This window comes from Camelina sativa, chromosome 12 (genome assembly GCF_030686135.1).
Source record: "Camelina sativa cultivar CO46 ecotype springtype chromosome 12, ASM3068613v1".
Classification (NCBI taxonomy): Eukaryota; Viridiplantae; Streptophyta; class Magnoliopsida; order Brassicales; family Brassicaceae; genus Camelina; species Camelina sativa.
Window position 1 is genome coordinate 29,103,127 of NC_141891.1, and position 15,872 is coordinate 29,118,998.

The window sequence follows — 15,872 nt, forward strand, 5'->3', positions numbered from 1 at the left end:
GTCTGATGTATAATGCCTTTTTCTCTGCAAAATGCATTGAACGGCTCATTATATTCTCCTCCTTTATCACTTCGAACTACTTTTATAGTTTTCTGAAGCTGATTTTCTACTTCGAGGGTGAACTCTTTGAGTTTTTCCAGTGCTTCTTCTTTGCTATGCAAGAGATATACATAGCAATATCTTGTGCAATCATCAATGAAGGTAACAAAGTATTTTTTCCCACCTCTAGTTTGCACATACTTTAAATCACATAAGTCTGTGTGAATTAAGCCTAGAGGTTCGGTTGTTCTTTCAACGCGTGGTGAGGGAGTTTTAGTAAGTTTGGCCTGTACGCAAACTTCACATTTTTCTTGGTTAGTTTTGAATTTCGGAATCAAATTCAAGTTTTGCATCTTTTGGATTGTTTTGTTATTGGCATGTCCTAAACGTTCATGCCAAGTAGTAAACGACTCAACCAAGTAAGCAATAGGGTTTTCTTTCATTTCAGCAACAGAAGCAGAAGCTACAATTTTTGGATGGACTGTCGTTACAGACATTTTGATCAGTCCACCCTTAACAAAACCCTTTCCCAAATACATCCCATTTTTCTTAAGAACTAACTTATCAGCCTCAAAATTAATGGAGAAATCATGCTTGCTTAGCACTGTTCCAGAGATGAGATTCTTCCGTATATTAGGTATGTTCTTCACGTTCTTCAATGTGAGCTCCTGATCAGAAGTTAGATTCAAAACCACTTTGCCCTTACCTTCAATCTTGGACATCGCCTTGTTTCCCATGAAAAGCTGCTCATTTGACTTGTTCTGCACATAGGTGGTGAACATGGTCCTATCAGAGTGTATGTGTGTGGTAGCACCAGTGTCGTAGTACCACTCCACTGGGTTGTCTTCCACCATGTTAAATTCCGTAACCACCGCAACCATGTCTTTTTCAGTTACGTTTGCCTGCAACTTGAGATCTTTTGCTGTGCTTTTGCAAACATCAGCATTGTGTCCAATCTTACCACAATGATGACAATTTCCTTTGAACTTCCTCTCAAGGTTGCTCTTCTTGAAGTTTGGTCCAGATGACACCTTCAACGGTTTATGAGGAATAGAGATCCCTTTACCCTTACCTTTATACTTGGCCTTATGCTCAGCTACATGAACATCATGCCCCTTGCTTTGAGCATCCGAATGAGCTTCATGATTGTTGTCCTCAACTCTCAACCGACGGATGAGATCATTAAGAGACATTGCCTTACGCTTGAAGTTAAGTTAATGCTTGAAATTCGACCAGCCTGGTGGTAGCTTCTCGATCAAGCAATTCGTTTTGAAGACATTGCAGATAGACATCCCTTCCAAATCGATCTCCTGAAAGATGCGTTGAAGAGCCTCCACTTGTTCCATAATTGGTTTCGAATCCACCATCTTGAAGTTTAGGAACTTTGTAGTTGAGAATTTCTGCATCCCAGACTCATCAGTCTTGTACTTGGTCTCCAAAGTTAGCCACAATGCTTTTGAAGTCTTGTACATACTGTAGAGGTCATACAAATCATTGACCAAATGGTTCAGAATCTGACCTTTGCAACAATAGTCTCCTTGAGCCCATCTATCCATATTTCCAACTACATACACATCAGTATCACCTTGTGGAAGCGTTGGTGGATCCTCTGTGAGGTATCGTTCCATGTTCATGCTGGCCAAGTAGTAGCGCATCTTGTTTTGCCACGTTTTGAACCCAGCTTTGCCATCGAACTTATCTGGCATCATCTCTTGGGAAGCCGAAGGTGGTATCCCCATGTGGGTTGATCCATTACCGAACAGATTTCGGCTCACGTTTTCCATACCCGAATCGGTAAGCTTCGTGTTTTCAAGTTCTTTAGCAAGGCGTAAAGCCAACTCCGCAGGAGTTTCAACAGGGGTTGCAGGAACCCTAGCACCGTCAACGTTGTTGGTGTTGTCTCTAGACATTTTTCTGTTTCACAATAAACAGATACAGATCTGATTAATATATTAATCAAACAATTCAAGTAATTAAATTACACTGAATTAGTTTTGCAAACTCGCTTAACAAGCGTTCGCAGAAACTTGTTTCACAAACTCACTCAATTAAGAGCGTTCGTGGAAACCAGATGGAGTAGAGAATAAAGAACTAAAAACTTTCCGGGTAAGCACCAAAATATGAAAGCAGAAACAGTTTTGCAGAAGATTTTGAAATCAATTTTAAAACAAAAAATTCGAAAAATTCTCAATCCGTTTAAAGCGATAAGCAGAAAGCGGATTTATTGAATTAAGACTGTTAGGAGCACAAAAATCGAATTGAGAAAAGATGCGAATTATATTTAAATTAACGAAATCAAAAACGAATTACAACAGCATAATATAAAGCATAAAATAAATCACGGAGGCAAGATATGATATTTCTTACATTAATTCAATAAATCGGCCGTAAGTGCTTTCGGACAATCACGATTTATGAATCCGAGGATACAACCAATCACGAACTATTACAGTAGCACACCAGTAATAGAACTTAAGCGAACAGATCTACGTTATACTCTCAAGACTACTAACTTACTCTGGACTAAGCAAAGGAGAGGGAGAGAGAGAGAGCTCTGCGGCTGGACTTATTAGAAGGAGGGTTTGTGTTTTTAATTGTGAGAAATAATGAGAGGCTATGTCTCTATATATAGTGGAAGGAGGGAGGCATCAAGAAAATATTCACTGAATATTCTCGGAGTACTGCCCAAGTTTGCTTGGAGTTCACACCAAGTCTTTCCAAAAAAAAAATGAGCCTACAACAGTCTCAAGAGCCCAAGAGCCCAAAAGCCCAAGAGTCCAAGAGGCCACGGCCTGTTTCCGATGTGAGGCTTTTTCCCAAACATCCCAAGTAGCTCACTTCACACTCTTATTTTGCATTCAAATCAACTCCGTTTTGGACGTATGAGTATACCATCTTGTAGTACTCGTTACCAGATTTCCATTGCACTATCGACCCGACAATCCCGATCAGCCATTTGGCTGGAATTTGGCCGGAAAATCGCCGGAAAGTCACTGTCCCAAAACCTGCAATTTTCTTAAACTTGTTTATGAAAATTCAGTTCCAACAGTAAGAAGTAGCTGTTTTGTCGTCTCCGAAAACCACAGCGAGTTTCTTCCCCTCGTCAATGAAGAAACTGCAATCTTCATCAAGCAGAATATCATCAAGACCAACGGACGACCCAATAATATAAACTAAGAAGGGGATCCACGACACGACATTAGGCTCTATCTTAGTAGTAATCTAAATCTCTAACTCTACCGTAGATGTATCAACAATTTGATACAACACAACGAGTTTCTCTTCTTTGACACAAGACAAAATTCCACAATAATCATCAATATTCTGAGACGGCAGAGAAAGAAGCTGTCCAAATCTCTCTGCCGTAAAATCAAAACAGATTAAAAAACCTCTCTCTTCATCTAAATCAGAATCTTTCACAACTAGATTTTTCTTAATCCAAAAGTAATTAATATATCATGGTTTTTAGTGGTTTTAGTCATGATATAAGTTCTGTTTATAGAGTCTTTTTAGTGTTTTAAGAGTCTTTTTGAGTCTTTATAGGATTTAGTATGGATGAGAGCATAATTGAACTAAATAGGAGGATTTGGAGCATCATCAAGTATTGAGGCTGAGCTGCAGAGTTAGGAGACGAATTTAGAGGATGCATCAACCGATGCAAGTGATGGTGTCGATCGATGCATCATTCAGCAGAAGAATTGGAAGTTTTCTCACAAGTTTTGAAGATTTACAAAGTTGCCCCAAAGTTTTCCATATTTGCATAATTGGTCTCTGGACGTTTTTAGGAATATAAATAGGTTTTCTAGGTCATTGTTTAGACCTAAGCTTTATTTTTCCCTATAACTTTTTAGAGAGAACCCTAAGAGATTTTTAGAGAGCTTTTGGAGAGAAGAATCAAGACTCATTCAGAGAAGATTCAGAACTCTTTTTCTTCTTCTTTTAATCTCTTAATGCTATCTATTTTATTCATGATTTGTATTCTTACAATTATGTCTGAGTAGATCTGCTTGTTATGTTTAGGGTTTCTCATATTTAGGGATTTCATGAATTGTTAGATTGATTTATTTCTTGGATTCATTATCTTTCTTGTTCTTCACCATAGGTTGTTCTTAATGCAAGATCTTTGATTAGTCATCTGGATTTAGATCTTAGGATTATTGATTGATATGAAAATATAATTGATTTTCCTGATAAAAACCTTTGGTGAGCAAAATTACTTTTTGCAAAGAGATTTGAATTAGTGATTTTGTGAACTTATCTAAACTTGATTGTATTGCTGGTTTTTAACTTGAATTTTGCAAAGAGATTTGGATTTTCGGGTTTTAAAACTTAGATAATATTTGCAGTGAGAACTGATTTATTTTACAATTGTGTTTAGAGTTTAAGAAAGGTGCTTAATTGTTGAATCCTGCTTGCTTAATTAATTGATATGATTTTCCTTGATTTCCTGAGAATTTCCTTAGGCCTAGCGTTTCATCCATCTGAATTTACAACTCTTTTATTTTCTGTTTTATTTTGCAATTTAATTACAATATTTCTGTTTAGCATAATTAAAAGATTATTAAGTCTATTGTGTGAATCTAGAGTTCTTATGGATTCGATCCCTAAGTACTACAATTGATCTCTTAATTTGAGAGAGTAGCTCTAGGGTAAACTTGAGCTTATCCGTAAGTATTTCCATTTAACGTTGTGTCGGGGGGAAACAATAAACTATCCCAGTTGGTAATGATATTGTCGCAGCCAAGAGCATACATGGTTTCGTCTGTCGTGTTTTTGGTTTTTATCCATCTGTTTTGTCCTAAATACGGGTTCCAAACCATGACCCTTGACTTGTCTCTTGTGACGCATAACAATAAGCCATCACAATGACATACTAGAGATATCTCAAATACCAATCTCCTTTATTAACTGGTCAACTGATTCTTCACCGTCTTCGTTGAGGATTCCATGGAGATTGAACCTCATTGAACAAAGCCAAAAATCCTTCACCATGAGATAACGATAAATCAATAATCCAACACCAAATAGAAATGATTCAAAGATAACATATGATAAACGATACAACGTTCAAAACAAACGCAGCAACATCATCTAACCAGCAAGAATCCCCAAGACAGAAACCAGCTAAACGATGAGGAAAGTTCTAGAGAGTTCTTACAAATCCAGATATTTTTGCGTAAAGAAAATACTGAGCTAAACATGTGCTCATATACTCTGCTAACGTCGGTTAACAAACATAATTTAGCCGACTTATTCTTCTGTTGCGTTGACAAGTCACTTCCATAACATCCACCTTGTTTTAGCCTCACATGCCTCCTCTTCACTCTTCATCTCCACTTTACACGTGCAGGCATCACAATTCACTATATCAAAGCTCCCCTGTTCAGAGAACCTTGACCACAAGGTTCAAAGGCAGGAAACTTGCATTGCAGATCAAACAAGAACTCCCATGTCGCCTCCTCTGCAGTCTCATTAGTCCACTGCACCAACACTTTAGTAACCGCTCTTCCTTGCCTTTTAACCATCTTGCGCTCCAAAATTGACACAGGTTCACGAACAAAGATATCAGAAACCACAGACGGTAGTTGAGTTGATGTGTGCACATTACCAACTGCTGCCTTAAGCTGGGAAACGTGAAACACTGGATGTATCAATGATCCTTCAGGAAGCAACAACTTAAATGCGACCTTACCACATTTATCAACAACTTTGTACGGGCCATAGTATTTCGGTGCTAGCTTCTAATTAGGCCTGATTACCACTGAACCCTGGCGATATGGTTGCAGTTTGAGATACACATAATCACCAATTTCAAATGATCTGTCAGAGCGATGAGAATCAGCAAATTGCTTCATACGATGCTGAGCTCTTAATAAATGAAACTTCAAAAGTAACAACATACGCTCCCTTTCCTGCAGACTTCTTGCTACAACCGCAACTTTATATTCTCCAGCTAAGTAGGGCAGGTGGATTGGAGGAGCTTGACCTTACACTGCTTCAAAGGGACTTATATGCGTTGCAGTGTGAAAATTAGTATTGTACCAAAATTCTGCAAGAGGTAACCACTGGCTCCAAAGGTGTGGCTTGTCGTTGCACATACATCGTAAATAAGTCTCCACACATCTGTTCACCACCTCTGTTTGTCCATCACTTTGAGGGTGATAGGCACTAGAAAACTTCAACTCAACTCCTTGCAGAGAGAACAGCTCCTGCCAGAATGTGCTAAGGAAAACAGTGTCCCGATCAGTTACAATAGACTTTGGACACCCATGTAGACGGTAGACCGTATCCATAAACACCTGAGCAACTGAGGCTGCCGTGTAAGGATGAGCCAACACCATAAAATGAGCCGCTTTGGTGAGTCTGTCAACAACCACAAAGATCACTGTTTTGCCTGATGAACCCGGAAGACCATCTATGAAGTCCATGGAAAGGTCTGTCCAAATTGCTTCAGGAATGGGTAGAGGTTGGAGCAATCCCGGATATGCAGCAGTGTCATACTTACACTGTTGACAAACAGAGCAACTCTGTATATAATTTTGAATATCAATGGCCATACCCTTCTAATAGAATAGCCTTTTCACCTTATGGTAAGTAGCGTCACGGCCTGAATGACCTCCAACACCCGAATAATGCATCCACTGCAGTATTGAATCACGCACAGACGCCACTTGCGGTACAACAATTTTATTCTTCCTTCGCAGTACTGATTGAACCCACGAATAATGTTTCTTTGCTCCTGGAGTCACCACTAATTCCTCAATGATTTTCTTGAGAGATACATCTGACTCATAATGAGCTTGTATGTCTTTGAGGAGATGACATTCCAGGACTGACATTGCCATGTGTAACACCTCTGCACCATCAACTCGAGATAAAGCATCCGCTGCAACATTATCCTTTCCTTGTTTGTACTGGATTTCGTAGTCAAATTCCAGAAGTTTGGGCAACCACTGCTGCTGAATGGGAGTGTTCAACCGTTGCTCCAATAAGTACTTGAGACTACATTGATCAGTCTTGATAATGAAATGGTTAGGAAGCAAGTAGTGACGCCATTTTTGTACCGCGAAGACTACGCCATTTTCGTACCGCGAAGACTACTGCCAAGAGTTCTTTTTCATAGATAGACAACTGCAACTGTTTGCCCTTCAAATGACGAATAATGAATGCCAGTGGATGCCCTTTCTGCATCAAGACAGCTCCAATTCCAGTGGTGCATGCATCGGTTTCCACCAAAAAAGGTTCATCAAATAATAGCAAAGCAAGCACTGGTGCCTGACATAATGCTTCTTTCAAGCTCTCAAATGCAGCAGACACTTCTTCAGACCACTGGAACGCATCCTTTTTGGTCAAAATGGTTAAGGGACGAGCTATGGTCCTGAAATCCATGACAAAACGTTTGTAATACCCTGCTAAGCCCAATAACCCTCTAAGTTATTTCAAGTTTGTCGGAGCTGGCCACTTTGCAACTGCCTTAACTTTTCTTAGGTCAGTAACACCACCTGCAACAATATAATGGCCCAGGTACTCGACCTTAGGGGATGCAAACTCACATTTGCTATCCTTAGCAAACAACTTATTGTCTCTCATCACCCAAAACACCTTCTCCAAATGGACAATATGCTCCTCCATTGTCAGACTGTAGACCAGTATGTCGTCAAAGAAAATGAGGACAAATTTACGCAAGAAATCTTTGAATACTGAGTTCATTAACCCTTGAAATGTGGCTGGTGCGTTTGTCAAGCCGAAAGGCATAACCAAATATTCAAAATGGCCACTGTGTGTTTTAAAAGCAGTCTTATGAACATCCTTGGGAGCCATCCTGACTTGGTGATACCTTGCTCTTAAGTCAATCTTCGAAAACACCTTGGAACCTCCCAACTCATCCATGAGATCCTCGATCAATGGTATTGGAAACCGGTTCTTTATTGTTGAACCATTCAATCCCCTGTAATCGACACACAACCTCCAAGTATTGTCCTTCTTAACCAATACCAACGGTGAAGAGAATGGATTGGATCTCACTTTGATAGTACCTGCAGACAGTATCTCTTCTACGATCCTGTTTATCTCATCCTTTTAATATACTGCGATAAGGTCGTTGATTGACAGGATCAAAGCCGGTCTGTAACACTATCCGATGGTCATGTTCTTCTCTGGAGGGTGGTAGCCCTTTTGGCTCTTCAAAAATGTCTGCAAAAGTCGTTTTCAATTGCTTTACCTCCGGATTACCTTCGTTTTCCTTATGACTCATCTCTACAGCACACAACATCATTTCATCTTGCTCCATCACCTCTTGAGCACAAATCATGGACACTTGCACCTGATCCTCATCATATTTGTTAAGCTTCTTCGCTTTATCGACCTTACTGCACCCGGTTTTATCCCATGAAGCAAAATCTTCTGTTTGTTCCACCAAAATCCCATTTCTAGTTTCTGAAGGTTCCACGTTATATCGCCAAGTGGTGCCAGCCATTGTACACCCAGTACTACATCACAACCACCCAATGGAATGATCATAAAGTCATCTTGGAATGTCGTACCTTGAAACTCCCATTTGAACTGCGAAACTACTCCTTGAACCCACAATTCACTTCCGTCAGCCACAGCCACAGCCACATGGGATATCCCTGCAGTCTGAACCATTACCTCCAGCTTCTTGGCTGTTCTAGGATCAATGAAATTATGCGTGGACCCTGTGTCAAGCAGAATGAAAAACACCCTCTTCTTATGCACTCCTCTCACCTTCAATGTGCGATAATCAGGGATACCAGCCACCGAACTAATTGATACTCTCGGCATATTCTTGTCAACCTCAACAATCTCATGACAATTATTCTGCACACAATCTTCCTCATCCTCCTCAACTTCAATCATGAAGACCTGCATTTTCTTATGTTTCAGGTATTTTTCATCACATTGGAAACACAGTCCTTTTGCTCTTCGATCACTCATCTCTTCTTGTGACAAAAACTTCCTGGCTGGTTTCTGAAACGCTTTACCAACCACTTCTTGGCCAATATCCTTCTTGGTTTTGCAGGATTTGCTTAGTATCCTGCGTTGCGTTGTTACCGCTCATAACCTTGGTATGTATCCCACCTCCAGATGTTCCTTTAGGCGCAGGATGAGGCTTTTCATACAGGCGTCCCAACACCAAACACTAGCGAACATTCTGCGGTTGAAACATTCTGATGTGCATCTAAGTATCAAGCCGAAGTCCCGCAAGATAAGCACGCACTAAGTAATCCTGCGATAGAGAAACCCTGGTCCTGATCAGCTCAAACCTTTGATGGTAATCCACGATCCCATCCGTCTCTTGAAACGCTTTCAACTCAGTGATCGGATCCTCCAACACCTCTACAAACCTCTCCCTCAACAACAGCTTGTATGCCACCCAATCATGAAGTAAGCCTTGACCCAAAGGTGTTTGGACTAAAGCATGATGCCACACAGCAGCATGGCTATCAAAGTGCATAGAAGCCATTCATACCTTAGAACTCTCCGGTGTAGAGTCCAAAACAAAGTAGTCCTCCACCTTACAGATCCACTCCGAGCACCGATCTCTATCAAATCTGGGGAAGGCCACTTTTCCCAAGCGAGTAATGCCAAAATAGTGACCTTGGCCAGAGAACCCTCCACCACGATGTTGATCGTAACTTCCTCCACACGGATCTCGCGTCGCTGATACTGCCATCGGACTCTTTTCTGCACTGGGTTGATAACTTGCTGAAGCTTGTTGACCAGGAATCAACTTGATCATCTGGATCATATCAGCAATGTTCCGCTCCATCTTCTTATCTTGCTCTGCAAGCGCCCGCTCGATCGCTTGAGTACAATCGACTAAGCTTTTCGTTTCTCCGATCGTCTCCGTTTCACCTTCCTTAACCCCATCGCTTCCCATATCTTGCTTGTTCAACTGTGCTCTCGTCTCCACACCCATCGTTTCCGAGGTTCGACAAGCTCTGATACCAATGATAACGATAAATCAATAATCCAACACCAAATAGAAATGATTCAAAGATAACATATGATAAACGATACAATGTTCAAAACAAACGTAGCAACGTCATCTCACCAGCAAGAATCCCCAGGAGAAAAACCAACTAAACGATGAGGAAAGTTCTAGAAAGTTCTTACAAATCCAGATATTTTTGTATATAGAAAATACTGAGCTAAACATATGCTCACATACTCTGCTAACGTCGGTTAACAAAGAGAATTTAGCTGACTTATTCTTCCGTGACATTGACAAATCACTTCCGTAACGTCCACCTTATTTTAGCCTCACGTGCCTCCTCTTCACTCTTCATCTCCACTGTACACGTGCAGGCATCACAATTCACTATATCACCATGAACCCTAGAAACTGATGCTTTGGTTCTATATTACATAGAATCCGATCTTTGGATAAAGCATTCTATCCTTTGCAAGTTGATCTTAGTGCTCCTAGAGAAGTTTTCGGAACCCTAGACAATATTTTCTCTACCAAATACTGTGTATGATCGGACATCATTGTCATTTTTTTCAAGTGCGTAGGAGAAATTAGGGGGTTTTTATTTTTATAACTTTCAACCTTGCACACTCTTTTGTTATGATTAATATAGTATGCTTTTTTTTTTTGGTTGTAAGGAAAAAACACTTCTCGTCCTATTGCCCACAAAGTGCCTTTTCTTATATAAATAACTTTCAGTAAGATAGATAAAATATGCAAAGATTTCTAATCCTCGTGAACTGTTAAATATACAAAAAAAAAATTGCAAAGTTTTTCTTTACTAAACTAGTCTAATGGAAACTTCCGCATATGAAATGTGTTGCACTACCTTTTTCATATCACAACAAAAAAAAAAGAAAAAAAAAAGTAACAAACTAACAATTGTTTCCAGTTTACAAAATCTCTTGACATTTCCGAGGCCAGTAACTCTCCTGGTGTATGGCATCTTTTAGAAGAAGTGCACGTCAGCCCTGTTGGTTTTTAAGTTCTTGGATTAGCTACAGCGACAACAATAAACACAAACGGAATCGTAACTGTCGCTGTTGTTGTGAAAAAGTCGCCAAGAGTTGTTGTACTGTTGAAATAACCTGTCGCAGCGATCACTAGAAATTCCGACGACTCTTCTTTCACCCCAGCGACACTTTTTCTTACTAAAAAAGAAATATCTGCATTGTCATCTTACTTTTCCGTTGTCGTTTTACTTTTTAATTGCTGTCCTCAATGTCGTTTTGGTCGGTCGCAGTAGAGCGACTTTAAAAAGAATAGAGCCTTCGTGGTTTTCTTGTTCGTAGTTGTATTGCCTTCAAATTTGTAAACATTAATGGCCCAACATTAAAGTTTGTTTGTAGTCCACAGTTAATTTCCTTTGTTTCGATTGTCAAAACTTGCTTTATTATTAGTTAGTAGATTTATAACCGCCAGTTGGGCAAAACTGTAATCTTTTCTTTTTTCAATGTGAATTATTGAATATAACTATAAACATTCAAACTAAAAATATAAATCTATATAGACGTTAAATTTATTGTATTAAACGATTTATAGCATATATTTTTAAAATATTTTTGCACAGCTAATTATTGCTATTTTCTAGAATGTACTCGTCATTTCTTGCCATCATCTACTTTCTTTTTATATTCTTTTATTTCACATATAAAGTTTGAATGGTAACCGTGGTCAGAGCGGCCAAATCCATCTGCGGTCTAGACCATTCTATTTTTAAGGCGGACAAGAGATCATTGCAGACCAACTTTATTTGTATACTAAAACAGTCCGCAGTTGGTCTACTTCGGTTTTATCTCTGTTTTATTTGAACCGCACCACTGCAAACTATATTTGTTGAATGGTAAATAAAAAACAATATAGTCCGCAGACAGATTTGTCGACCTCAACCGTTATAACCATTCACACCCATATTATAACATTGGTCTGATCAAACTTGTTCAACTAATTTTTTTTGGGCAAACTGAAATTGGTGACGTGGCTGCTAGCTTCGTATGGATAACTTGGCAAAGGTCAGAAGAAAATTAGGAGAAAAGGCTTTGAGCAGACAGAACCATGTCCATGGAGCTCTGCGTTCTCGGACCTCTCCCCGGTCGGAGTTTCGCAATCGTCGGAAAACCTAATCTCTTGCTTCCCCGACCAACGACTCCCCCTCTTCTCCGTATCTCACTCCCGCTCTCTCTTTCTCATTTGTCCTCCTCTGCTTCGTCTCGTCGTCTCACTTCGCCCAGTAAGTTCATCTCTCTCTCTCTCTCTCTATCGGGATACAATTTTAAGTTTAGAACTCAAATTTATGTGTAATTTTGTTTCCAGTAGTATTCGCTGCGCAGGAGAGTAACTTGAGTGTATCGAATGAGAGTGAAACCAGTGAGTGGGTGATGCAAGGTACGTGAATCTGAGATTTGTACATGAAATTGTTCTGCAACTGGCTCTTACTTGTGTTGTGTAAGGGGGTTTTGATTTCTTTGTGTTTTATGCTTATCGGTGATAGATTTCTATACATTGAGGAAAGATGTTGAAATAGCATCAGCTCGTGTTGAAGAGATTAGAGACTCAGCTGGTTTGCAGCAACTTGAACAAGAGATTGCTAATTTGGAATCAAAAGCTACTGATACCTCTTTTTGGGATGACCGTGCTAAAGCTCAAGAAACACTTTCGGCTTTGAATGATCTTAAAGATCGTATGCGGCTGCTTTCTGACTTCAAATCCATGGTTATGTTCGGTCTCTTATGGATCTTAGTTCATGTTTATGATCTTTATAATTGCGGATTTTGAGATAATGTGTTGCTGCTTGAGACAGGTTGAAGATGCGGAAACGATTGTTAAGTTAACAGAAGAGATGGACTCTACTGATGTTAGTTTACTTGAAGAGGCAATGGGAATCATTAAGGAGTTGAATAAATCTCTAGATCGATTTGAGCTAACACAGCTTCTATCAGGCCCTTATGACAAAGAAGGTGCTGTAGTCTACATTACAGCTGGAGCTGGAGGCACAGATGCTCAGGTTATTACTGTTTACGCAATTCCGCTTCTTTATATATATATACTTCTCTGGAGGTCTTAAATGAATTTAGCAAATTGGAATCAGATATATTCTTGGAGACTCTCTTTTGCATGAATTTATAAGCCTATAGACTGAGTTCATTATCAATGATAATGATCATGGAGTGTTTTAGATTTTTCTTAGAGGCTTCTGTTGTTCTGTGATGTTAAATGAGCTCCTGTAAAAAAAAATTGATAACTTCCAGCGCAGGATTGGGCCGATATGCTGCTTAGGATGTATATGAGATGGGGAGAGAAGCAGCGGTACAAGACTAAAGTTGTTGAAATGTCTAATGGAGAGGAAGCAGGGATTAAGTCAGCGACCCTTGAAATTGAAGGGCGTTATGCTTATGGTTACATTTCAGGGGAGAAAGGAACTCATAGGATTGTTCGACAATCACCATTCAATTCGAAAGGCCTACGGCAGGTAATATAAGCTACTCACTAATTCTGAGGGTTATTTGTGGTTGTGTGTTATATATAGACTTATATGGTATTATTGCACGCAGACGAGCTTTTCTGGTGTGGAAGTGATGCCGCTTCTGCCTGAGGAAGCAGTGGGAATTGAAATACCAGAGGAGGACCTTGACATTAGTTTTACGAGGGCAGGTGGAAAAGGAGGACAGAATGTCAACAAGGTTGAAACTGCTGTTCGGATTACTCACATCCCTACTGGTGTTGCTGTCCGTTGCACAGGTTTGTCTTTCATCCTTACAAATGTTACGACCTGAATAGCCCGTAAGATCCATTGCTGTCTGCATGTTGTTTTGGGTTCCTTTAACTTTCCTTTCTATGTTGTATGTTGCAGAGGAGAGAAGTCAACTGGCAAACAAGACGAGAGCTCTGAGCAGACTAAAGGCGAAACTGTTGGTGATTGCGGAGGAGCAACGCGCGACTGAAATCAAGGAAATAAGAGGAGATGCAGTGAAAGCTGAATGGGGACAGCAAATCAGGAACTACGTGTTTCATCCGTACAAACTGGTTAAGGATGTCCGAACAGGTCATGAAACTTCTGATATCACATCTGTAATGGATGGTGATTTGGACCCTTTTATCAAAGCTTACCTCAAGCACAAGTACACCTTAGCCATGGCTTCTGCTGTAACCAATTAGAATGATGAGGATATGCTTCTTCCTTTGTATCTCTCTCCTTAGATAGAATCATCTCCTCTTAGACTGTTCAATTTTACAATAAAACTAATTTTAACCCGCAGTACACCGCGTACATATAATTTTTATTATTATTTATATTTTATATTGTATTTGTTTGTTAAATATTGGATGTTTTTCAAATAGACAAATAACTAAATTCTTCAACCGTTTCTGCGGATAAATTATTAGATTAATTTTTTAACCCCCAATATACTTAATGTCTATTTGTTTGTTATATTTAGTTTGTTTTGTAACTTTTGTTTAGCGTTTGAGATTCTATTTTGATTTTAAATTATTATAAAAATAAAAATAAAGGATATAAATACAGGGTAAGTAATTTATACACTATGATTAAGTCACATTTTTCCTAAAGATTTAATTATTTTACTCAATCTTAGTTAAATCAATTTAATTTTTATATTTCAAATATTATAATATTAATAGTGTTGACAAATAATAAAATGAGGATTTAACCCATGTTAGCATAAATTTAATGATATTTTATTAACTCCAACATGTCATCTTTATAACTCATCTAATCTATAACTATATTATATTGTATTGTAAAAAAATTTAATTTTACATAGTAATATTTTAAAATTTTATTAAGTTTATATATATTTTTATAATACTAGGTTTTGAACCCACGCTACGTGTGGGTTTATTAAAATATTTTGGTGAAAATTATACATAGATAACAGTTATGAAATATTATCTTATAAAAAACTTTAAATTACTATTAAGGTAAAATTTTATTTCAAATACACAATTTAAAAATATATATAAAATCAGTTGTTAAAAAATTCAAATCTGATAAAAAGAATAATGAATTTATACTTAAACGTTATACTTTTTTTTTCTTCTTCTTTGTCAGCTTCTTCACATTCTTCCACTAAAGAATCATTCAAAACCTCTTTTTAGACTACTACACCAATCAAACTCCACCACCAAAATTATTGCCTCTTTTCTTATAAAATTTATGCAATTCATGAAAACCAACATAGTCACATATTTACTCAATTATTGATACTTTCACGGTATACTTACTTGGTTTTAGATTCACACGTATTGAATTTTCTCAAACCAAAATCGTTAATACTACAAAATTGTAAATTACTTGAAAATAAAGTAATATGAACAAATGTATAGCTAATAAAACATGTGTGTTTGTCGTCCATCTTTCTTCTTTAAACCCAAAACTTGACTCAAATATCAAATCAAGGTCTTGCGATGTCAATCCTTCTTCCTTCGACCCAAAATTAAAAATTTACCGAAAGAATATCAACTCATCTATAAAATCATACACAAAAATATGTTTTATAGCTTATAAAAAATAAAAAGCTCAAACGTAGATAAATAAGATATTCTTAAGATATTGAAAATCCTATATATAATATTTAATAATAAGTAAACTTTTAAAAATTTAATAGAGATTAAAAATTTATAATATTTTAAACTTAGATGTAGTTTAAATATTTAAAACATTTTTAATTTTTAGAGTTAAATATTAATGATAAAATTTTAAGTATTTATAATATTTTAAACTTTCTATGGAGGTATTTATAATATGTTTAAACATTTTATTAAGTTTAAATATTGATAATATTTGAACCTTTTAAATTTTTTTTAATAATTATAATATTTTAAA

The 15,872-nt window shown here is 37.9% G+C and overlaps 2 protein-coding genes across 5 annotated transcripts; one reads left to right on the forward strand and one right to left on the reverse strand.

Moving 5' to 3' along the window:
• Positions 1-1,253: 1,253 nt before the first annotated feature.
• Positions 1,254-1,949, reverse strand: LOC147931035 (uncharacterized). Its single transcript, XM_087477149.1, has one exon. The coding sequence runs from the start codon at positions 1,947-1,949 to the stop codon at positions 1,254-1,256; it is 696 nt and encodes a 231-aa protein (XP_087333275.1).
• A 10,009-nt stretch (positions 1,950-11,958) lies between these two features.
• On the forward strand, positions 11,959-14,285 carry LOC104732580 (peptide chain release factor PrfB1, chloroplastic). 4 transcript variants are annotated; one of them, XM_010452141.3, is made up of 7 exons: positions 11,959-12,260; positions 12,344-12,415; positions 12,522-12,742; positions 12,831-13,034; positions 13,284-13,499; positions 13,582-13,768; positions 13,881-14,285. In XM_010452141.3, exons 1-7 carry the CDS (start codon positions 12,086-12,088, stop codon positions 14,183-14,185), a joined length of 1,380 nt encoding a protein of 459 aa, XP_010450443.2. In that variant the 5' UTR covers positions 11,959-12,085; the 3' UTR covers positions 14,186-14,285. The 4 variants fall into 4 exon arrangements, 3 of the variants coding, with proteins under 3 accessions (XP_010450443.2, XP_019088903.2, XP_087335543.1); XR_015575134.1 differs by having other exon boundaries at positions 11,981-12,260; positions 12,347-12,415; positions 13,279-13,499; XM_019233358.2 differs by having other exon boundaries at positions 11,982-12,260; positions 12,347-12,415.
• Positions 14,286-15,872: the final 1,587 nt, after the last annotated feature.